Source organism: Lytechinus variegatus, chromosome 12, assembly GCF_018143015.1.
Source record: "Lytechinus variegatus isolate NC3 chromosome 12, Lvar_3.0, whole genome shotgun sequence".
NCBI lineage: Eukaryota > Metazoa > Echinodermata > Echinoidea > Temnopleuroida > Toxopneustidae > Lytechinus > Lytechinus variegatus.
The window spans coordinates 18,396,126-18,421,474 of NC_054751.1; the positions used below are offsets into that span (position 1 = coordinate 18,396,126).

The 25,349-nt window shown below is 38.6% G+C and overlaps 1 protein-coding gene across 2 annotated transcripts; it reads left to right on the plus strand.

The window, feature by feature from the left end:
* Positions 1-13,148: 13,148 nt before the first annotated feature.
* Positions 13,149-24,568, plus strand: LOC121425425 (THAP domain-containing protein 5-like). 2 transcript variants are annotated; one of them, XM_041621473.1, is made up of 4 exons: positions 13,149-13,371; positions 20,603-20,808; positions 23,575-23,715; positions 24,035-24,564. In XM_041621473.1, exons 2-4 carry the CDS (start codon positions 20,650-20,652, stop codon positions 24,281-24,283), a joined length of 549 nt encoding a protein of 182 aa, XP_041477407.1. In that variant the 5' UTR covers positions 13,149-13,371; positions 20,603-20,649; the 3' UTR covers positions 24,284-24,564. The 2 variants fall into 2 exon arrangements, with proteins under 2 accessions (XP_041477407.1, XP_041477406.1); XM_041621472.1 differs by lacking the exon at positions 13,149-13,371 and adding an exon at positions 14,560-14,783 and having other exon boundaries at positions 24,035-24,568.
* Positions 24,569-25,349: the final 781 nt, after the last annotated feature.

Consider the following 25,349-nt stretch of genomic DNA (forward strand, 5'->3'; position numbering starts at 1 on the left):
ATCTGGTACCGGACAGATTTGATGGACGCACACCTGTCGAAGATTATTTGCATCACTTTGAGGCCTGTGTTGGAGTAAACGGATGGACAAATAGGGAAGCAGTTCAGTTTCTTGCTGCAAGTCTAAGGGGCCCTGCTGTGAAGTTGTTGACCCAACAACCTGGAGTGGTGTTGACATACGACGAGTTGGTATACAGGCTCAGAAGCAGGTTTGGCCTAGGAGGCAAAGCTGAGGTATACCTGGCGGAGTTGAGGCAACGTCGGCGCCAACCAAAGGAAAGCCTCCAGGAGTTAGGACAAAGAATACGGGAGCTGTGTGGATTGGCGTATCCCGAATTCGACGAAAAGGGGCAAGATCGGCTTGCCCGAGGGCATTTCCTAGATGCCATAGTAACACCAGAAATAAGAGAGGGATTGTTCCGTGCTCAACCTCGCACATTGGATGATGCTGTGGAAGCTGCTTTAAACACAGAGGCCTTTCTGAGAATGGAGGGTCAGAGGAATGAAGTAAAGCGGGCCACAAGGTACAGCCGAGCTCTGGAAGAGCAGGAGTGTGAGGTTGCAGCAGTGGAGGAAAAGCAACCAAGAAATCCAACTATCGACAAGATAGTAAAGGCTGTCATAGACGCCTTGGATGAAAGAGACAAGAAAAAGGAAACAAAAATCAGGACCAAATATCAGGTATGAAGAAAAGATGGCTTTGAGCCACAAAGAAAAAGAGAGGAACCAAATAAATCAATGATTGATGAACAAGAGGAACAAAGATGTTTCAACTGCAATGGATTGGGGCATTGGAGGAACAACTGCCCATATCCAAAGAAAATAAAAAGAAGAACAGCAGCTTTTCAAGTACCAGAAAGGGAAATGATGAACGAAATAAAAGGAAAAGAGGAACAAATCAGAGTCGGAACGACTCTAGATGGACAAGACAAGAAAGGAACAAGAGAACAAGAAACAGATGAACAAATCAGAGTCGAAGCGACTCTAGATGGACAAGAGAAAAGAGGAACAAAAGGACAAGAAAAAGAGGAACAAATCAGAGTCGAAGCGACTCTAGATGGACAGGAGAAAAGAGGAACAGAAGAACAAAATAAAAGAGGACAAAAGAAAGAGGAAAAACCAGAGTCGGAGCGACTCTAGATACCAAGAAAAAAGGGCTTTACCTTCAAGGCAAAGTAAATGGACAAGAATTAAAATTACTGGTCGACACTGGAGCTACCAACACTCTCATTGGAGAGAAAGTGTTTGACCAGATAGAGGAAATCAGAAGACCAGAATTACTACCAGTGACAAGTGTTGTACTACAAGCAGATGGATCTCAATTGAGAATCAGAGGAAAGTCAATGTTGGAAGTGCAGATTGGAGATATAGTCGTCACTACAATGGCTACAGTGGCTAGTCTAAAGAATGAGGGCATTCTAGGGCTAGATTTCCTAGTCAATATCAATGCTGTGTTAGACTGCCAAAAGATGGAATTGAGGACCAACTATGGCATAATTCCATGCCTAGATAGTAACGGAGAATCATTCTGCAGGAGGATAGTAGCGGGAGAAGATTATTCAATTCCTCCAGGACACGAGATGGTATTAGCAGGTAGAGTTACAGGCAGAAAAGTGTCACTAGGTGATGGATTAGTAGAACCACCTGCAAATCCAACAGAACTAATCAAGAAAGGACTCATCGTCTCCAGATCTGTTGTGAAGGCAGACGAAGATGTACTACCTGTTCGGGTTTTCAACCCAACCAAGGAACAAAGGATCATAAAGGCAGGCACTGCCATTGCTTCATTGTCAGGGCTGGAAGAAGTAAGCATGGAAATGTGTAACCCTGCCGAGCCAACTGAGACCAATACCAACAAAGACATACCAGAACATTTGAAGGACCTCTTTGTTCGCAGTACTGACGAAGTGCCAGCCCAATGCCATGATTTGACAAAAGAACTGCTGGTTGAGAATGCAGATGTTTTCTCTACAGGACCTTCGGATCTTGGACAGACCAGTTTTGTCCAACATGGCATAGATACTGGTACTGCGAAACCAATACGTCAAGCCCAGAGGAGACATCCCCTGACGCAGAGGAAAGAAATAGACGAGCAAGTAAAGAATCTACTAGCTCAAGGCCTGATTGAGCCAGTGACCAGCCCATGGGCATCCAACATCGAACTGGTCAAAAAGAAAGATGGCAGCCAAAGATTGTGTGTTGACTACCGTCAACTCAATGCTGAGACCATTAAGGATGCCTACCTGCTGCCTAGAATTGATGACATTCAGGAACAGGTACAACTGGATGAAACCATCACTGACCGGAGCTCACAGGAAAAAGCTGACTGGCAAGAAGAAGACAAGGACATACGTCCTATCTACACGGCCAAGAAACTTGGCAACAGGCCAGACCAAGATGAAGTATGCACGTGTTCCATGGCTTCTAGACATCTACTGGAACATTGGGATGCTTTCGAACTGACGGAAGATTCTACATGCCGTCTTGTTCAAATAGACCCTGTTCCGCCGGACCGAGAAGATAGGGAACTGCGACTGAGTCGATCTCTTAATAGGTCACTATGTCGCACTGACTCTCGCTCACCATGTCAGTCAGAACGTGGAAGCTTGGCTCGACGCTCCTGTTCCCGATCACCAAGACGGAGGTCCACAACACCACAAAAGGAGGTACCTAAATCATCCGTTCCAGATCGTCCAAAGTTTCCTCAACCTGACCGACCAGAAGTATCTCCAGTGCATGGTCGGAATTCTACCCTTGAACCAGAGAAGGAGCTGGCCTATGATGAAAGGTCACCGTCACTGCTTGATGTGAGATACGCTTCTTGGAAAGTAGAGTCGGAGATGTCGTCTACCAGTGACTGGATAGAATGCACCGGTGGGAATGCTGAGTCGCAGACTGACAACCCCCGCCAGAGAATTCAGACTATGAGAACCGGCGGATCAGAAGACAAGGTGACCCTGAACAAGTCAACCGACACATTCCAGATTCCACCAGACGTCACCTAGCTTTGTTCGGAGCGTTACATCACTATGGAAGGAGAACTGTTAAAAGTAGTGATAGTGGAACTCAAAAAGGCGTCGTCTTGAACAGTATCTCTTGTGTTCTTTGGAGTTATGTTGTTAATACAAGGACATTATAAGAAGGCATGCCACCATGTACCTTGGACATTATTTTACATGCCGAGTTATTTAAGAGTTTACTTTGGACTTTAGCTGTTGTGTTTTGTTGAACCTCAACACTAGTTGTTTTAGGACTCCTTTATGCATTTTCGTTTGTGGAGAAAAGACACAATGCATAGTTTGATATACAGATATGATTTATTTTCGTGCTGCAGTGTCTGATGTTGTTAAATGACGCTCGGGGGCCGAGCTTTGAAAAATAAGGGAGTTGTGTCACAAAATGGGTTTTATTTCGTGTTAGGAAATTATTTTTGGTTGATTTATAATGATTTTGTCGTAGCTGGCGATATTACATGCATGTTTCTACGGTAATAATGACGTAGATAAGACATTGAAAGTTATGCATGTTTTGAACCGTTTTTGTGGAATAACAATTTTCTGGAGATGCTTAACTGATTATTTTGGTTATCACTAGCTTGATCTAAATGAAAGCTTTAATTTGATATGTCATTCATGCATATCCGGTTTTGGAGACCAAAGTTATAGCTGTTTTAAGATTGTAACAGAGGTTAACTATAACAGATATTGTATAATTAATGCATAAGTACAGTAAGTTGATGTACTCGTGAGGCTTTGCCGATGATCTGTTGAAATACGGCGCCCACGGGGTGCATTGCACGTAAAGTATGCAGATCGATTTGGATTCGCTATTCAATAAATAAAGTTGGTGGATGCGATCGAAATGATTTATATGATCGTTCGCATGTCTTTCCACGGGGAAACCTAGAATCCTAGGCGACGACTGTGGTTAGATTTCCTTGTATGTTGGGTCTTTTGCACGCCAGCAAGAGACTATACCAGGGCTTGCTCTTTTGGTAGTCTGGTTGGTCTGGAGGCGGACGGTTCGGAGTCTGGAGCAGACGGGTTGGTCTGAAGCGGATGGTTGCTGGTCTGGAAGCAGACGGTCGGAGGTCCGGAGCAGACAACGGGGAAAACTACAAGTAGAGCAGAGCCAATGGGTATGGTCGTGAGAGCCTGACTGCAGAAGGACCCATACATATGGTCGAAGAACCAGACGTCGTTCCGGTACTGAACAGAGGTCGCTGGTTGCAGTACGGTAACAGACGTGGTTGCGGTACTGAACAGACGTGGTTGCAGTACGAAATCAGACGTGCATGGTCGCAGTACTGAACAGATGTCGGTGGTTGCAGTACGGACTCAGACGTGGTCGTGGTACTGAACAGACGTGGTAGCAGTACTGAACAGATGTCGGTGGTTGCAGTACGGAGTCAGACGTGGTCGTGGTACTGAACAGACGTGGTTGCAGTGCTGAACAGACGTTGTTGCAGTACGGTATCAGACGTGGTCGTGTACTGAACAGACGTGGTTGCAGTACGGAAATTCAGACGTTCTAGCAGTACGGAGCAGACGTGATTGCTGTACTGAACAGAAGTAGTAGCTGGTCGTAAGCAGACGACGGATGAAATTAACAGAGTCCACGGGTATGGTCGTAGGAGTATAACTACAGAGAAACCCATACCTATGGTCGAGAGAGCTTAACTACAGGAATCAGATCCATATGGTCGTAGGAGCTTAACTACAGGAATCAGATGCATATGGTCGGGTGAGCTGTTGGAGCTGAAAACAAAGAGTGTAGCCGTCTGGAGGTTGCCTGGTGGTGGTACTGACAGGATCGAGGCGTGTGCAAGTGTCAACTGCGGCAGTATATCTCTGCCAAACGGATCCACGACTAAGAGTACGGAAATCGACGTGCCGACGCACCCGCCGGCGGCAGGCATCCTGACAAGAGCGAGCTGCCGGCGGACCGAACCCACGCCGCCGCCAAACGGTTCTGTCACAATATACTTGCATATTCATTTATATTTTTGTAGTGATTTCTTTTGCTGTTAAAATTGATTTGAGTTGAAATGAAATAAAATAATATATATATATATATATATATATATATATATATACCTTTTTCAACATTTTCTTTTATGGCGCCGGTGAAGTGCAAAATATGTGCGCCGCTTGGCAGTGCGCCCCCCCCCCCCCTTCGCCAAAAGCTGGATCAGCCTATGAATAATAATTATGATGAAAATAATAATAACAATCATCTGGTTATCTATAATGCGCTTACGACATTGTATGTATCTAAGCGCTTACATATTTATCACCCCAGTCATCATTTTAATCAGCTATTTCCGCACATAACGTATGCACATCCTCCACTCCCTGTGGAGTATTCCAGCCTGTCACCGATGACATTGCAGGAGAAGCTACAATGACTTTCACATCTTACTAGCACCTGGGTTCATTGGCGGCGGAAGCCAAAAATTCTAGGGGGGGGACACAGGAAACAAAATTGGCCATAAAATAGGTTATCAACCAAACTTTTTTGACAAGCAAAAAAATTTAAAAAAAGGTCATCAACAAAAAATTTAGGGGGGATCGTCCCCCCACCCAAATTTAGGGGGACACCTCCCCCCCCCCCCCCCCCCCCCGCTTCCGCCGGCTATGCCTGGGTTGAGAATGGCAAAGTGTGGATTAACGACTTGCCAAAGGATGCTACACCGCGGTGGGATTCGAAAACACGGCCCTTTAAGTACAAGCCATGAGTCAGAACCGCTACACCACACCACGACGCTTCCACTTAAAACTTTAGTCTTCAGTTAGGAATAACCCTAAAAAGAATAATAATAAAAATCCACTTTTATCGGCTGATCGGCTGAAAATGTGGATGGATATTTTTTCCACCTTCCAACACCATTGGCGAAAGCTTGGTCCACTGAAACCAATGATAATAGTACACAGCAAAAACTGTGGTGTTAACCGGTGTACATAAAGGACCACATCAGTTATTTTACACCGGTGTTAAATAATGTGGTGTTAGTTTTACACCTATAGGTGTTATTACAACACCTTTTTTACATTTATACTCTTTGGTGTTACGTTTAATCTCTAGGGTGTAATCTTAACACCTCAGGGTGTGGTCCTCTATTAACATCAGTTGGTGTCACTTTTAACACCGCAGTTTTTACAGTGTATATGAACAAAAATCCAGATTCACAATTTCAATGGGGAGTGTGTCATTCCCCTTCTCAGTTATAGTTTGTCAAGTGGCAGCGGCAGGAGAACATTTTTTTAAGCAGAAAGCTGTGATGATAGGGGGAGAATGAAAAAAAATAATAAATTATTAACGAATAACAAGAGCAAAACAACAACAAAACAATTTGTAAGATGTTCATGGAATTGTATCATCGGAGCAGATGTCGGCTGAGCAATTTTTGGTGGAGCAGATGTCGGCGGAGCAAATATTGGCGGAGCAATTGTCGTATAATTGAAGCGATTTTCGACGGAGCAATTATCGGGGGAGCAAATATCGGCGGAGCAATATTTGTCGTATAATCGGAGCAGATGTTGGTGGAGCAGTTGTCGTATTTTGCGTAGCAAATGTCGGCGGAGCAATTGTCATTCAACCGTAATAACAGCCTCTGGTATTTTAGCAAAGGTCAGTCCTGGATATGTGCATTTAATTTAGTGACAGTTGATGATCACCTTCCAAAAATGTTACGAATACAGTTGTAAAAGATATACAATTGGAAAAATTAAACCAAAATCCGATTTATTAAATCTCATAAAAATACTTCCTGCATCCGACAATTGGCCGAGGATTTCCGCAATGTAAAAGATACTGTTATTTCTTTGAACTGGGGGTCGTTTCATAAAGCTGTTCGTAGGTTACGAGTTACTTTAAGAATTAATGGCTGGTGATCCTTTCTTATGGTAAATGATATTCTTCATTAAATGTCTATTGGTGATTATTTAGCGCGTACGAAATGTTCACCAGTCGTTCTTACCCCCCCCCCCCCCCCGTATTACTTGATTAGAATGAAAACTGAAGACAATAAGCTTATACCCGTATGTAATAACGAACATGTACTCTGCCGAAAACACTTGAACACACATTGCTTTTCATTCGAGAGTTAGATATAGGTAATGACATTTTGAAGGATTGATTTTTTTCCTCATGATACTTGATAAACTTGATGAAGCTCTAAGATATTATTATGACTGTACCACAAACTTCATATAACGAAGTTTTAAACAATATTCTTTTTATAAAACCAAAGTGCTAAAGAGGCTGGATAAATCATTTTACAATAACAATAAGTAACTAAAGCCACTATGAAAATTTAATCATAATTACGACATATTCTGGTTTTCTATTAAATTGACTCGAATGTCGCAGTAACACTTGAAATTCAGATATAATTATCTTGCCCATTGAAAGGGAACTTAATAGAGAGGCACTTGTATAACTTATTACAATTGTCATTAATGAACATGTATTTTCTTCGAATGTGCCAATCAAATTGGGGGTGATGTTGATGTTCAGATCCCGCAAATTTATTATTTTTTCGATGGACATGAGGAAGTAGAAGCATACTCTCATTTTTACTTATTGGAAATCAGCTTTGAATAAAGACATCCTGAAGCTTTAGTTTGTCAGTGTCCAATGCTATTTTCTCATTATTTCAGGGTATCTGGTCATCTGTATGAATTATGCATTCATAGTGCGTAAGGGGTCAAAACGATCAGCCACACGTTTAGTTGGTAAAGAGATATTATAAGAACAATAAAAGTGGTAATTCATGATCCGATTATTGATTTTATAAAGGACTTACGTGACTACAGGCGAATTATCATTACCCCGGTTATTGGATTGATAAGTTTGACAAGCTTACTTATATACAGTATCAAAGAGCATTCCTATTCTGCGATTTTTGTATTCTAACTAGACACGCTTCTTCCTCTAATCAACCTTTGTAATAATCTTTTATCCATTTCTTTTTTCATGTACATATGTGCAAAAGAGATTATTTCTATTTCAGGGAAAAAAGTCATCTTTTACAAAGCTTGTTTTTAATTGTCGATTGATATGATTTTTTTCTCTCTGATTTTACATTGTTAGGGAAGAGAAATTGTGCAGTTGAATTAATTTGTATTAATTCTGAAAAATTGTAATCTCATTGATATTGATACATTTCTTTGTTTCGTACAAAATATTGATTTAGATGAATTTTTACTGTAAAATTATTGATTTGAAAGAGGAAGAAAATTATTCAAAACAAAAAACATTGTACTCTCTCTTCCCCGTGTGATGTGTTAATTTCTCAGAGCTGACACGAGTGATATTCATTTAGCATTAATTTTTGTATATTCACCATTATCTCAGTTCAGTTATTGACCGCATGCACCTCAAACCCATCCTTGTATTTTTTTCACTGTTGACCTGATGGATTTTCATTTCCATTTTCATCGTTCTTTATCGTTTCATTTATTCAATCATTTCCCAAACAATATTTCAAATGTTGACCGCATGCAATAACAGCCTCTGTATTGCATTTTCATTTCATTTACATGAGTTGAACTTAATTTCCAACAAAATTCAAATCAGAAAAATAAAGTTTGGTCAAAAGAATTAAGCCAATGCGATATCAAAGTACGGTCATCATTACAATTGAAATACTAAATAGGATTATTTTAGTTACAATCAATAACTGAAGTATATATGATAAAATATAGATTTTTATTTTATGAAAATTTAGGGACCCACTGAAAAGCAATGACCTGTATTTTGTGAGCCCCTCAAAAGTAACTCAACATAAGTTATATTGACATCTATAGCCACAAGGCAAAAGAGCATGATGTTTGCTAACAGTGACAATGACATAAAAACATGAAGCAACAGAGAAGTACACTAAATGAAGAAGGGGGGGGGGCAATTGAAATAATTCAATTCAATTCAGTATTCATTTCCAAATTCATTGTAAAAACAAAACAAAATGAGAACAGGTCTCAGATAAATCAACAACACAGTAACCATAATTGAGTTGATGAATAAGAGAATGAAAGTGATCCACATTCTTATTGAGACTTCTCACATTATGGTGCATGAGAAAGAGTTCGTCCTTTGATTTTTGAGTTACTGATGACGTTGTCAACTGAAAAGTATCTGGACGATAATTTGTGCAAGGGTACATCGTTGGAATCTCAGTCAAATAGAAGATCAGGTGTTTGGAGGTTTAAATACCGTGAGAGATCACCACGGTCATAAACTCATTACCAACTACAGCTAGTTGAGATTTTTTCCCAAAAAAGTTTCAAACCGCCTCGATCATAAGACGTTTAAGGTGTCATGGTCACAAGATCTAGGAGAAGAATAATTGTGCAAATAAACTTGGGAGAGGAAAAGAATGGGGGAAAATCAAGTGATTTTGGAAAAATGAAACTTCAACAATAATGCAGCTGTCGCGTAAAAATGAGAATCACACCATATGAAAACATTGATTCGTGATTACCAGATAATCAGAAAATACAAAAGCTGAAGATATACCTCACAACATAACATTGAAGTTATGTTTAGAAGCCAAATTCTACAGTGCGTATCAAAGAAAAGTTTACACTTTGAAGAAATCCTGTAAAATTACACATTTGTAATATCCTAAAGATTTTTCCACATTTTAACATTGGTACAGATCCATTTAAGCACATGACATTATAACTGTCGAAAAGTATTTCCGCTTGAGTGAGCACCAGTTACTTTTGAAAAGTTAGTGAAAAATGATTTGCGCAGAACTTTAAAATAGTTATGCAAATAGAAGTAGACCTTAATCATGAAGAACACATTGAATTTAGCTAGTTAAATTGATTTGAAGATATCTTTTACCTTTCAAACTTGTTTCCTTGCCCAAAATACTTCGAAGAGTGCATTGCGCCCCACCCCACTCTCCCACGCACCGAGGCCATCGAGACGTTATTTGCTTTACACTGAGCTGTGATTTACATGAAATGGCTTAGGTTTAATTTTCATTTAGTTAATCATTGTCAAGCTTGGGAAAAGTGTGGAGAAACAAGTATTACATGAAAATGATATGTAAACCCACTCAAAAAACTGATAAAAATTAGTGAAAACGTGCTGGAGATGTCCAATATAAACTTTCGTTCAGATTCAGTTATGTTCTCAGATACAGCTGGCACAAGAGGGTAAAGATTGTGCTTACTAAATGTTAAAATTTCAGTTTGGGTGGCAAAAATGCTTGAATGTATCCGTTTTACTTAAATTGACTAAAATTGCAAGGGAAATGTATGAGAAATGTTTCGCAGGATAAGTTTGATTTCGCCCTTTCCCTTGACACAGCATGAAAACGAGCATGTCTGCGCAAACAGATTTCTGCGAGCTTTACAAAAATGGACAGTGCTCACTTAAGTGTAACATTCTGTCAAAACTTTTACTTTTATTGGATAAATGAGACCCAAACCCAAGATCATAAGTGAGAAAAATACCAACATGTATATTTTTTAATTCCCAGGGCTTTTTCAAAGTGTAAACCTTTTTTGATACGCCCTGTATAACAATTTTCAGGATTGATTCTTTTTAACAAGCTATGAAGGAGGGATAAATACTGTTATTTGTGAGAAAATCGTTATGTATAGTCTCAACACTTCAAGAGCATTAATTGAAGTTCCATTTTACAAGCAATACTTGATGTTAAAAAGAAATATGCCAAATTTGCAGTGTAAAAATCGCTGACCAATAATTGCCAAAATAAGGGTTCCAAATCCTTGTAGGCAACAAAATGGTCAAACTGTTGTAATTTACAAGAAGTATTGAATCGTTCTGAAGGAAGCTTTTATACAGGCAATAATATAAACTAAGAATTAGGAAAATCATGCAAGTAGGACATGTAGGAAGATTCGGAACATGGCGGCAAGCTGAGGTAGTCTCGCACGGTGGACGTCTGTTTTTATTCAGCCTTAGTTTATTCTTTTTACACTTTCACGGACCTTTGACTTATTAGATATATTCTGTTAAACATCATGAGTCACCTTAAACACCAAAGCCAAAGGGATCCAGGTGAGTCACCTGTAAAGAAAAGACCTTCTTTGAGTTGTGAGAATCGCTATGAGATTTTGGGGGATTTACACGATGCCAACAACGAGAGCGCTGGCGCTGCTGTGGAGAATACTCCCCCTCCTTGGTTTGCAGAATTCGAAAAGCGGCAGCAGGCACGACTCGATCGTATTGTTGATTTGTTTCGACAAGAACAGGCAGCCTTGAAATTCGAGATGGATACACTGAAGGAGGAGGTTACTGAAGTTAATAAGAAGCTTGCCTTGGCGGAATCCAAGATTGATGACTTAGAGAACAGAAGTAGGCGCAACAACCTGGTTAACTACAATGTTCCTGAAGGGCAAGAGGGATCTGATTGCAGTAAGTTTGTATCAAATTTTCTGAAGTCATCCAATGCCGTAGCTACTATTCAGAGAGCTCACAGAACTGGACCAATGAATGATGCCAAGTCTGCAACATCCACGGGAAAAAACCAACGTCCAAGACCAATTCATGTCGGCTTCTCTTCTTATGTGGAAAAGGAAAAAAGTAAAAAGGCCCTAGTGGAATGCTTCAAGAAAGAGAAGGAAAATAGATTCTTCGTGTCTGATGATTTTTCTCGGAGAGTTCAGCTGCTAAGGAAAGAAAAACTGCCAGAGTTAAAACTACTACGGGAACAAGGAAAGAATGCCTTTTTTGTGTTTCCAGCGAAGATTGTGGTCCGAGAATCAAAGCCTAAAAAATGAACTTTGTTTAGCTTCTTAAACTTTGTCAAGTAGTTTTGATATCTAAAAATCACACTTCCACTCAGTGAAGCTTCATATATGTTTTTAGGTGCTTAATTTTTTTTTTCGTTTGTTTTTAACTTGAAAATTGTTTCCGTCAAAATATGCTCTGTAGGCCTTATTTGGCTTTGATCTAATTTTCTTTTGGATGTCTAAATTTTCTTAATTGTAACTTTCTCTGACTTTCTCCCCCCCCCCCCCCCTCCCCAGGCTGGCATTGTAGATTTTTACTTGTATCTATCTTTTCTAAACCATTATCAATAATGTTTGCCAATGTGACTTGATTTATGTCATTCTAGATTAATACTTTTTCTATTTCACTGCTCGATGCTCTACTTTAAAGATGTGTTCTACGTGTATAATGTTTTAGCTATCTTGGCTCAAATTCATGGTGCGCATGACAACTATGTTTATAATATCTATATATCATGTTTCTATTTCTTGTCATATGATTGTGCACACTCTGGTCAATGTGTTTGGAAAGTCCGTGCAGGTTGTTTACTTTTTAGAGACGTCGACCTACTCTGAAAACATGAGTAATACTTTTTTGTGTGCAGATTATGCTGCGCGTGCGAGCGGGGCTGTGTTTGATTTGAAGCCCCGCTCTCCTATGGCGTGCCAAGTGTACGCCAGTATATTCTGTGCAATTCAAGCAATTCCGTACACAAAATGTGTTTTTATTCGGACGAAAATCTTTTTGTCATGACGCTTTTCCAATTTCGTACACGACATTTATTTTGTGTCACACAAAATCATTTTCGTCTCGACGAAATGCACAAAATAAATTTCGTTTAGACAAAATGTAATTGCGTCCACAAACTTCATTTGGCGTGCCATACAAAATGGCGCACCAAATGTCCGATGGTAAATTCCGTCCAATTCACGTCATTCCGTACACAAAAGTTTTTTTGTTCGTATGAAAATGATTTCGTCATGACGCAGTTTTATTTCGTATACGAAATTATTCTTGTCACACAAAATAAATTTTCATCGAGACGAAATGTAATTTGGTCCACAAAATTTATTTCGTACACACGAAATGAATTTTGATCTAACGAAATAGCACCCCAATTGTCCAAAGGAAAATTCTGTAGGAAATTATGTGTTTCACTCCAACGAAATTCATTTCGTCATGATGCAGTTTGATTTCGTATACGAAATTTATTTTGTGTCACACTTATAATCAATTTCCTCGAGACGAAATAAAATTGCGTCCTCGAAATTCATTTCGTTGCGATGCAAATATTTATTCCGTCAACGAAATGATTTTGTGTCACATCACAAAAAATTCCGTCGACGAAATGATTTTGTGTCACATCACAAAAAATTCTGTCCATGTAAAATAATTCTGTCTCCTCTTTCTGGCAGGGAATATGAGATCGTCGCTGATTGGCTGCACCTTGCTCAAGCCGATATCTTCGCTCGATCGATATCCGGGCGCGGGACGGTCACACTCACAGGTCGGCATGTTGGTGAACCTTTCTTGTTTAGCTTAGATTTCACGTTATTCATGTCAACGAGAGCTGCAAACAACTTCTCTAATTGGTAGAATGTGGACGGACATTGCATTCGTAAGTTTAGCTATGTTTTCGACTTCAAAATTGCGTTGAAAACAAAATGGGAATTCGTTAGTCGTTGCCAAACTTGCATTTGCAAGAAGCTGTGCAATTTATAGTCCCGTGTATTCAAGTTTGTGTAGGGTCCTACTGTAGTCGACCATGCCCATGCCAGGCCAGGGGGATTGGTCTTTTGTGCACACCTAAAATGGTAATGAATTATACAGGCTGATATTTAGGCCTAGATTTTGATAAATGGTGTAAAATTCATACTCAGACTGACTCAGAGCAAAATGCATGTTGAAATTGGAAACTTCATTGGATGACAAATTTTATATAATTATTGACTGTCTGAGACTGAGTCAGTGATTGACGTGATTTTATTTTTAGATTATTAAAAACAGCTTTAGCTTGGGCACCCACACGCATTGCGAGGTTAGTATTAATACTGGTAAATTAAACCATTGAACCATGTTTGGCAGTGGATTTCGAATTGACAGTTAATGAGTTAGTGGGTCGCGCATGCTGGCTTGCTGCGATCCCACTTCTGCAAGTGATGTCCACGTCCATAAGGCATTAAACACACCACTTCTAAGTAATGGCTTGGTTTTTCTGTGCGCTGTGGCATGTCAGGGGCGGATCCAGCTTTTATAAAGGGGGGTTGGGGTGGTATGTGAGGGAGCGTAGCGACCGAGTCCAAGCGAGCGGAGCAAGCGAGGGTGTTTGGGGGGGTGTCCCCCCTCCCACGTAGGGAAAATTTTTGAAAATCTGTGTGTGAAAATGGCGTTTCCTTGCATCTAAAACACCACTATTTTTGATATAGAGGTCGTTGCCAAATTAACCCCCATGAAAATTTGTAAAATTAAGTTGCAATCCCCCATTTTTTTTTTTTAATGGGGGGATTTTTGTTTGGGGATGAGAATCAGCAACCCTGGCCTAGATTGTCACTTCCGCGGTGGCCCGTGTCCTCAAAAAAGCTGATGGGGGCAAAAAGGACTATGTGACATTTGTTCGCCCAACCCTCCCCCCAAATAAATAATAATAATAAATTAAATGAATACTACATAGAAATAGAATAAAATAAAATTACAAGTTTTTTAAAAAAGATAAGATTTAAAAAAAATGGTCCCCAGATTTTTTTTTTTTTTTGGGGGGGGTTGCAACCCCCCCCCCCCCTCTAGATCTGTTTTTGCATGTAATGAACCCTTGACTATGAGTTGGGCTTGTCCGTAGACTCTAATGTTAGAGTCGAGGCCTATCTCGGCTCGGGCCCAAAGATGCGCCACCGCGCACAGAAAAATCATGTGGTATGGACACCAGAAGTAAGAATGAGATCCCATGCGCGACCCACTGACTTAGATATCCACTGCCAAAACGGTTCATGGTACAGGGTATAGGGCAAGTCCAAGAAAAGGTCACCCTAGAAGGTAAAATTTTATCTCCAATTTAAGAAGTTATCTTTGGAGGGGTAAGAAAGCCTATCGCCTGTTGTGGTAGCCTAAGTATGTTTGGCCTAGGTCCTAGCCCCACTCATTACTAGTACAAGTTTAGTTACTTCGAGCGATGTTTGTGCCGGCTCCACTTCACCACCACTACTATACGCTCCATCTGGCTGAACATCGTGTCCGTTAAGTCGATCTGATATTCCGAGTGACAAAGGTGGGATTTTATGGGGAAATATAAAACTCATGGAACATCACGATCTTTAAAAACAAAACTAATATAGGAGGGGGTCCAGTGTCCGGACATGTTATCTTTTGGTTACACTTCGTAATTCAGAAGGTTCGTAATTCCAAAACACGTGAATTCATTATTGCCTGAACCACAATGTTCGTTAAATCGAAAAAGGGTTCGTTAATCCGAACATTTGTGGCGTAATTCCGAAGGTTCGTTAATCCGAAAACGAAATGAGGTTCGTTAATCCGAAAAAACTAAATGAACAACGAACCTCATTTTTTTTCGGACTAACGAACCTTCGGAATTATGACTCTCATTATTCCTTTTCGGATTAACGAACCTTTGGAACAACGAACGTCATTTCAATTTTTGGATTGTCGGACCTTCGGAACAACGAACCTTATTTCGCTTTCAGATTAACGAACCTCCGGAATATCCAAACCTTCGGAATAACGAAGCTTCGGAATTATGAATGTAAACAATCTTTTTGAAGCCTTCCTTTTTGTCTTTGGATTACACTAAAAATATGAATTCAATACTTGTTATCATCTTCTATTTTGTTCTTTATATTTCCCAACATTTTGTACTAAAATTTGATGAAACTTCGCTTCTAACTTTTTTCAAATGACTTTCTAACATTGATCGTGTGGACACACAACCTGTACGGACACACAACAACTGAGTGACCTGAAACTCAGGCAGGACGTTTAGCAATACTTGATTAACCTTATGCCCAAATTTCATGAACTAGGTTTCTAAGTTTTCATTTAAAAAACACAACCTTTTGTTAAGATTTGGTGTTGATGCCGCCACCGTCAGAAAAACAGCGCCTATAATATAATTTTACTCTCCTATGCAGGTGAAACAAAACGGAAGGAAAGAAGGGAAAACACAAATTTTGTGCATTTTCATGTATTTATTTTCAATAGTCTCGGCAGTGCAGCCGTCCTTGCATGGTAACTATTATATAAAGATTATCCAGCAGCTTGCAAAGGAAAGTCAGTTTCAAAGTAATTTCTTCAGTGCACAGATGAAGCGAGGGGGTCTTCGGGCGCTTGCCCCCTCTCCTCTCCTACAAAAATAAATTATGACCAAGAAAGTAGAAAAGAAAATGGTGAAATATATTTTTTCTGAATATTATGCTTTCATTGGATATTTATAAAGTTAAATATTTTTATTTTTTTTGCTCGCTCACAAAAAAAAGATCTGCCCAATTATTCATATCTAGCCCCTTCAAAACTTTGGCTCACTTCGCCACTGATTTGTTTCATCACACTTCTATGCAAATACTTACGCCTATAGAATAGAATACATTATATCCTACATAGAGTAAATCATGTATAGTACTATTGGTTCAAGTAGCATCATGTGACCGAATATATTTCAACTCTGACGTCATACCTCGATATATTTTTGGATACTAGTATATCGAGGTCTGACATCATTATTTCACAAAACTGGATCTAGCTAAACTCTCAGGCACACCGGCCAGCGCGCTCTCTCTCCCGGCAAGTCCAGCGATGTGTCGGCACAGGCACTGATCTGCGTTCTGCTGAGCACGATGGCTCAGAGAAAAGTAGGTAATTCAACTCAAGTAACCGGACTTTGCAAGCTCATCACATAGATTTTGGTTATAAATTATAAAAAGTTGGATAAAAAACAAATATATCAGGCGTTTCATTCGAAAGCATAGTGGGAATTATTAATCCTCGGTTGGACTGGCAAAACTACTATATTTCCCTCGGGGCTTCGCCCCTCAGGAAGTAATTGTCAGACCAACCTCGGATAAATAATTCAACTATACTTTCTCAAAGCCTGATATATTTGTTTACTATTTCTCATAATTCCATATGGCTTTGTGTAATTATTTTGTGTCCAGAATTACTTCATTAATATGAAATTTTATTCAGAATCACAAAAACTGCAAGCTCTCTTTTTCTCCTAATAATCAGAGACAAAATGAGCCCAAGATTTTGAGGGAGTCAGATGTGTCATATCAGGCAAAATTCAATAGAAGTTGTGAGCGAGCAAGCTTTTCATTAAAAAAAATCACATTTTGTAGCTTGACATAAAAATATTCAGAAAATGTTATATTTCATTTTTCTTTCCCTTTTTTTTTTGGGGGGGGGGGAGAGCATCCCAAGCCTCCCCCCATCTATGCACCTCTGTCTAGTGTCTATATTACTGTTATATTGTTATTTCAAGACTAATTTTCATAGAAACGATTGGTTCAGAAAAAATATTAAACACATGCAGCCTTTCATGGAAAGTTCCCCCGTTGTCCCGAAAAGGTTTGTTTTGTTTGACTTTCCTCCTCAACCCACCCTTTCGAGAAAAGCTCTCGCGGCATATCTCAACGTCCGTATGACATATTTGTCCTGCCCACCAGAGGTGAAGGCGAGACTAAGGGATCCAAATGTCGTCTGTCCGTCCGTCACAAACCTGTAATGACACATAACTCCACAACCGTAAGTCGCTTTTAAACCAAACATGGATGGTAGATGGACCTGGGTGACCTGCATGTTGAGCTGCAGTCAGAGGTCACATGGTAAGGTCAAAGGTCATTTTCAGGTCAACGTTAAAGTTTACATGCAACACTTTTATGACACCTAACTCCACAACCGTAAGTCGCTTTTCAACCAAACTTGGATGGTAGATGGACTTGGGGGACCTGCATGTTATGCTGCAGTCTGAGGTCATATGGTAAGGTCAAAGGTCATTTTCAGGTCAACGTTACAGTTCACATGCAAGACTCTTATGACACCTAACTCCGCAACCGTAAGTCACTTTTCAACCAAACTTGGATGTTGGATAGACTTGGGGGACGTGCATGTTATGCTGCAGTCAGAGGTCACATGGTAAGGTAAAATATCATTTACAGGTTAAAGTTTACATGCAAGACTCTTATGACACCTAACTCCGCAACCATAAGTCACTTTTCAATCAAACATGGATGGTCGATGGACTTGGGGGACCTGCATGTTATGCTACAGTCAGAGGTCACATGGTAAGGTCGAAGGTCATTTTCAGGTCAACGTTAAAGTTTACATGCAGGACACCTAACTTCGCAAATGTAAGTCGCTTTTCAACCTAACATGGACAGTAGATGGACTTGGGGGACCTGCACATGTTACGCTGAAGTGGGAGGTCACATGATAAGTTCAAAGGTCATTTTCAGGTTAAAGTTTACATGCAAGACTCTTATGACACCTAACTCCGCAACCATAAGTCACTTTTCAATCAAACATGGATGGTCGATGGACTTGGGGGACCTGCATGTTATGCTGCAGTCTGAGGTCATATGGTAAGGTCAAAGGTCATTTTCAGGTCAACGTTACAGTTCACATGCAAGACTCTTATGACACCTAACTCCGCAACCGTAAGTCACTTTTCAACCAAACTTGGATGTTGGATAGACTTGGGGGACGTGCATGTTATGCTGCAGTCAGAGGTCACATGGTAAGGTAAAATATCATTTACAGGTTAAAGTTTACATGCAAGACTCTCTTATGAAAACTAACTCCGCAACCGTAAGTCACTTTTCAACCAAACTTGGATGTTGGATAGACTTGGGGGACGTGCATGTTATGCTGCAGTCGGAGGTCACATGGAAAGGTCAAAGGTCATTTACAGGTTAAAGTTTACATGCAAGACTCTCTTATGACACCTAACTCCGCAACCGTAAGTCACTTTTCAACCAAACTTGGAAGGTAGATGGACTTGGGGGACCTGCATGTTATGCTGCAGTCAGAGGTCACATGGAAAGGTCAAAGGTCATCTACAGGTTAAAGTTTACATGCAAGACTCTCTTATGACACCTAACTCCGCAACCGTAAGTCACTTTTCAACCAAACTTGGAAGGTAGATGGACTTGGGGGACCTGCATGTTATGCTGCAGTCAGAGGTCACATGGAAAGGTCAAAGGTCATCTACAGGTTAAAGTTTACATGCAAGACTCTCTTATGACACCTAACTCCGCAACCGTAAGTCACTTTTCAACCAAACTTGCAGACTTATGCTGCAGTCGGATGTCACATGGTAAGGTCAAAGGTCATTTTCAGGTCAATATTAAAGTTTACGTGCAAGGCTGGTATGACAAGTGTTATTCCATCCCAGTAATTTCACAATGAAGTTTCGATATAATTCTTGCGTGCCCTCGCAAATCACAATATTTCTGGTTATTTTCATAAGTGGGCGAGACAAAAATTGCTTTTGCCTTGTTTTTTAGTCATGTTCAAAATGAATTAGTGATGATTTCATTTTTCTCGGCATTTTAATCCCCAAGTCTGCATGGTTTAATTATGTTTGATGCATGTTTTGCCTTTAGTAGACAGCTGGCAGCCCTCTGTCTCGAGGAGTATTTTTATATCTTTTTCTGTATTTGGTGAGTGAAGCCAACGAAATTCAGCTGAACAACCAACATAAAGGCATGGTCACACCGGCGTTGTTGGAGCGGTAGGGAAAGAGGGTAGAATTTTTCTCTCAAAAGGGGGGAAAAAATCGAAAACAAAAAAAACTAAAATCGAACTTGAAAATGGTAAACGGTAGCGAGCAGTGATGATTTTTTTTTCTCTCCGCTCCACGACCGCTCCAACAACGCTCGGCCGGATGCCTTTACACTTAAGGGGAATCCAGCCTTGGTCATAAAATATAGTGTTGGAAAGGAGAAAATTAGATAAAACAGAATGGTGAAAGTTTGAAAGAAATCGGACCAACAATAAGAAAGTTATGGCTGCTTTAAAATTGAAATCCCTATGATTATGTAGATTTCAAAGTGGCAACTGGGTAAGTAAATTATGACAAGAGGCAAGGACAACTTTCCCATAGGCCATGTACTTAATTATCAGGGATTTGTGTTTTTCTCCTAACTGCCCTTCCCCTGGGGCAGTAATCTAAATATAACCCTGGTAGTATATTGTTTTATGTCCTCATGTGAAAGAAAAATAAAAATTTGAAGTAAAACATTTGAAAAAATGACATATTAGCCATTTTATGTATTGGAGTACATGGAAGAGTAGTCCTTGCCTTACATCACTGTGACATCACATATGTGGCCAATTTGCAGTCTCGTGGATCTAGGGATTACCAATATTCACAACTTTAAAAAAATAACTTTCTTATTATTTGTCAGATAGTGTTCAAACTTTCACCTATCAACTTGACTGATTTTTCTTATTCCCCTAAGAACAAGTTTTTATTTGGGTTGGATTCCCCTTTAACAGAGATTGAAGCTTTTGTTCTAGTTTTGGCTCTGCTATTTTTTTGATTGGATGTATTTCCTGATTTATCACAATAATTGCAAGTTTTATCATGATTTAACTTTTTGAAAATTATGCTATTATGTGATTAAGGCTACATCTCTTGTACTTTCTACCGATAGTCTCAATATAACGTTATTAATGGATTATTTCTTGTAAAAAATCCTAAAGATAGGAACTAACTCTGTGGTATAGTAGATAAATATGACTCACTTGTCCAGGTGTTGATAAACGGGCCGCTGCTGAGTAGGCCTAGAGTTTTCTTAATTATATATAATTGATTTCATGACATGTGTTTACATTTGCTGCAGATTCCCATTCAGCCGTTGGACTGAACTGGTACTGTAACACAGTATGGATGGTCAATATGAAGCAAGCTTCATCGAATTCCTCCAAGAGCTCTGAACTCTGTTCTGATCATTTTGAAGATGCTTGCTTTGACAGGACTGGGCAAACGATTCGTCTAAGACAGGATGCTGTCCCAACCACATTTAATTTGCCGCCTCGTCATCAGAAGGTACAGTAGATCTATATCATACGTGTTTTAAAGAAATATAATCTCTGTATTATCTATCTACCTTTGGTTTGACAGAACAATGTTTTGAATATTCCATTCTCAGTAGCCAAAGAGAAATGAAAATTATCCTATTCGGGAGGGTCACCATGGACCTCGGCCTATACTGTGTACCAGGGGACTGTGTATTTTAAGTTAACGCTTACTAAATGATCAAACAAATTAAAAATTTGGTTTAGCCCTACATAATTAGCATGAGCTTCTTTGAAATTGCAAAGCTAAGGGTGTATTGCTGATTTTTCATAATTTATTAAAATTCATTTTTGATAAATTATTTTATGCATAAATAGAGAATTCTCTGCTGTACAGTTAAGTAAATCTCTAAATAATTTCCCAAGTTCTACAGTGCGTATGAAAAAATGGGATAGATTTGAAAAGTCTATAAAATTTTTGTTTCAAATTATGATCTCAATATTTTGGTGTCAATACATGCTATGGAGTCTTATCCTTCAAATGCTATTAAAATAATTTGGTTTTGTTCGTGCTTACGCAAACACAAATTTTTGTTTTGTCTGGGGTAAAAAAGGAAGCTTGCGCCAAAATGGCATAATATGATAGTCGGACTTCTTGCTATCAGCAGAATTCCTCTTAACCTTTTCATTATCTTTGCCATAATTTTCGAATTATGCAGTCGAAATTCATTTCCAAATCTACTTATTTATTTGGATAGTTGTGGTGTTGTTCCTTTTTAATATGTTCTCTTTTAGTTTTGAATATTCCTTAGGCAAGAACATTTTTTTAAACCAAATTATGGTAGAGCGTGTTTTTTTTCGAATCCTTTCATTGTGTTCTGCAAAGGTAATGATGCCTTTGAACAGTGGCATACTGAGGGGTGGGGCTCGGGGTGCTCCCCCCCCCCTCCCAATACAAAATTATGACCAAGGAAAAAAGTGGAAAGAAAAATAACAGAAAACATAGAAAGTGAAATATGATATTATTCTGAATATTATGTCAAAATCACAAAATTTGATATTTTAGTAAAAACTGGAAATTTTTGCTTGCTCGCTTCACAACTTTTTAATGCATTTTACCTGATCTGCCATATCTTCCTCCTTCAAAATTGACTCAATACACCATTGCCATTGAAAGACATGAATATTTTCTTGTTTGTCCTGTCAAGCACAATTAAACTTGGTGAAGGATTCAATGACCCTTGAAAATAGGATTCATGTCTTTTATAGGTACCATTACATAAATTGTTTCACATAATTATTATCAAAGGTACCATAACATAATTTGTTTCACATAATAAAAAGGATTTGAATGATTACAAATTCTCCCAATTAAAAATGCAAATCTTCTCACTTGGGTTGACAAGAAAGTCTCTTCTTACTTATGAAGGAAAATTCAAAGGTAAAAGAAGTTCAAATTAAAACCAATGTAATTCAGGTAAATGAATAAATTTATTAGTGAAATTTGACAGCATTTTTCGAAAATTATGGCAAAGATAATGAATATATTATAAGTCTGCTGATTAGCCAAAAGTCTAAAAGTATAAAACGTCCCGTGTTCGCTCAAGCATGAATTTATTTTTTAAATGCCATTTCAAAGATAAGATCTTAGAGCATCTATTAATATCAAAATATAGATATAATATTTTGAGACAAAGCAAAGATTTTATAATTTCAACCAATAAGTGCAAGAATAATGATGCATTTGTCATTTATGATTTAAAATAGAATTTCCATTGGATTAGATTTGTAAGAAAAATAATGTTTTTGAGCAATTCAAGGTCCGACATGAACTCATACATTGTTGCATTACTGCGTATCCGGATGCCGCAAACTTGGTCCCTAAACTTCTGCGAGACTTGACCAACAAAAAAAATATGAGGACATGTTTCTAACTGTGGAATTATTGCAAAACATGTGGAGGGGGGCTTATTAAAGTGATGGTCCAGGCTGAAAATATTTATACATGTAGCTTAATAAATAGAGTAGAAGTCACTGAGCAAAATGCCGAAAATTTCATCAAAATCAGATGACAAATAATCAAGTTATTGAATTTGATAGTTTATAACAGTAGTTTGTGAAAACGGTCGTCATGCATATTCATTAGGTGGGCTGATGATGTCACATCTCAAATTGTTCTTTTGAATTTTATTATATGAAATTATGTTTATTAAATTTTATCCTCCAAGAACTAGAAAAATTGGATTGACAACTGATTTAGTACATTAGATATTAATTGCTGAAACTTATTTCATCATAATGGAGACACATCATTTACACATGTATGAAATAATGAAAAAATTATGATTTTATGAACCAAACAGAAAGTGGGGATGTGACATCATCCCACCTAATGAATATTCATGATATGACTATTTTCTCAAAATATTGCTAAACTTTAAACTTCAATAACTTTATTATTTGTTATCCGATTTTGATGACATTTTCAGCATTTTGCTCAGTGGATTCTACTCTATGTATTAAGATATAAATATTTTCAGCCTGGACCATTCCTTTAAGACCCCCCCTTCCTCCTTTGGGGCCAGATAGGGTTAATAAATCATCATGAATATTTAAACATGTTTATTTGCTGCACGTCCATTGAAAAGGATTCATTTCTAAACAAATATTATTCTAAATGTACTATTGAATATTAATTTGACAAATTTAAAGTCATTTTTTCATTCTTGCATCTCGGTTTATTCAATTTTTCTTCTTTTTTAATGTTTTTTTTTTTTTATTCACTCTTCTCGTACAGAATGCACACAAACCAGGGAAACCCTCGAAAGAAAGTCATTTAGATTCAGCAAGCAACCTCCCAGATACTGCAAAGACACCTGTACCAAAGTCTTCAGCACCTTCCCTGGGACTACTACTCAATGCCAAAAATCTAAGAGGGGTAAAGTGGAAGATAACAGCAACATATATCTAAATGGGGTATTGTACAGTATGATTGATCAACCAATGATACCAGTTGTATTCTGACATTTAAATCCATGTCCCTCTGACCAATGTTGTCAAATAAAAACCTTGCTTTGAGCATAACATCCTCAAGGTGGTCTGAAATTCTATTAGAAGGTACATGTACTCTTCTGTGGAAGTTCATTTTATGCTTTGACTGCTAATCTATAAGTTTTATTATCAATATGCTAGTGTTCTGAAGTTGATGTGTTAATAATCAATTGTTTTAATGTTTTATTCTATTTAAAACATAATAGATGGAGACCAGCAGCATGGCAGCAGGAGCTAATGTTGGTCGTGATGAGGCATATACCACCATCAACAATGCTGCAATTGCAGTCACCACCACCAAGTCTGCTTCTGTCACTGCCATCACCATTGCCACCGCCATTACCAAGACCACTCCTGACACAAAAGCCCCCAAGTCCTCAACTGACCAGATATTGCAGCTGGAGAAGGATATACCAGGAACTTCAAAGCCAGGGCTTGCCAGTCTCCTACAATAAGAAAAATGCCATGGGCCCATCTAATGAACTAGTAGTAGAATATTTGGCCACAGTTGTAGAAATGCAGAGACTAACATACTGCCACAGGTAAAAATCAATGTCAGATATGATGGATAGTCTTTGAAATATGGGTTGCAGAATGAATATCAGTAAAACCCATCATGATGTGCTATCTGATTTAACCCTAAAAAGGCCGTGGGAGCCCAAAAATTTTCACGATAAATCCACAACGTGAAAGATTGTGCCGCGTCATTATAAAGCCTTTTTTAAAAAAAGTTTATGAGTGTTCAGACAAAATTTGTGACACCTGGGTACCCGTTCTGCAATTATGCAACATTGTGCATTGTGTAAGTACACATGTCAGAATTGCACTAAAATGTGATTTCATGGACAAATCCAATGCAAAATCTGTTTCTAGCCAGAATTCATAATTGTATCGTACCGGTTAATGTTTATTTTTACTGATTAAAATCTATTAATTTCATTGTGCTTATGATCAGAAAATTTTGTCAACAATATAAAAAAAGTAAAAAAAAACAAAGAAATACTTAAGAAAGGAAAAAAAATACATATGAAAGGTATGTGATATCAATTAATTTTTATGTGTCTGAACAAAAACTTCAAGGTCTGTGTTTATAGATTTCCAGCCAAATTCTAATTTCATGCATGATTTAGTAAAACATATAATTCTAAATAATTTTAGAATGATCAAATATACAATTTTTTCATCTGTGGCAGGCATTTTGCATTTCTTCACAATTGCGCAATTAACGGTCAATCTTGAGGGCCCCCACTCCCCTTCCGCCCATCTTTCCTGCCTCCAAAATACCCTGGCAGTCTTATTAGGGTTAGATTAAGTCTACATTAAGCAAACATAAAATTCTTACAATTGAATTCAGTGGCGTAATGAGCCAAATATTTTGAGAGGGCTAAATATGGCGAATGGAACAAAAGTTCTCCAAAGAGAGCGAAGGGAGTGTGCAAAATTTTAGAACTTTTTAATACAGAAATCAAAATTTGGAAAGATTTTGACGTAATAATATCCAGTAAATACTCTCTATTTCAC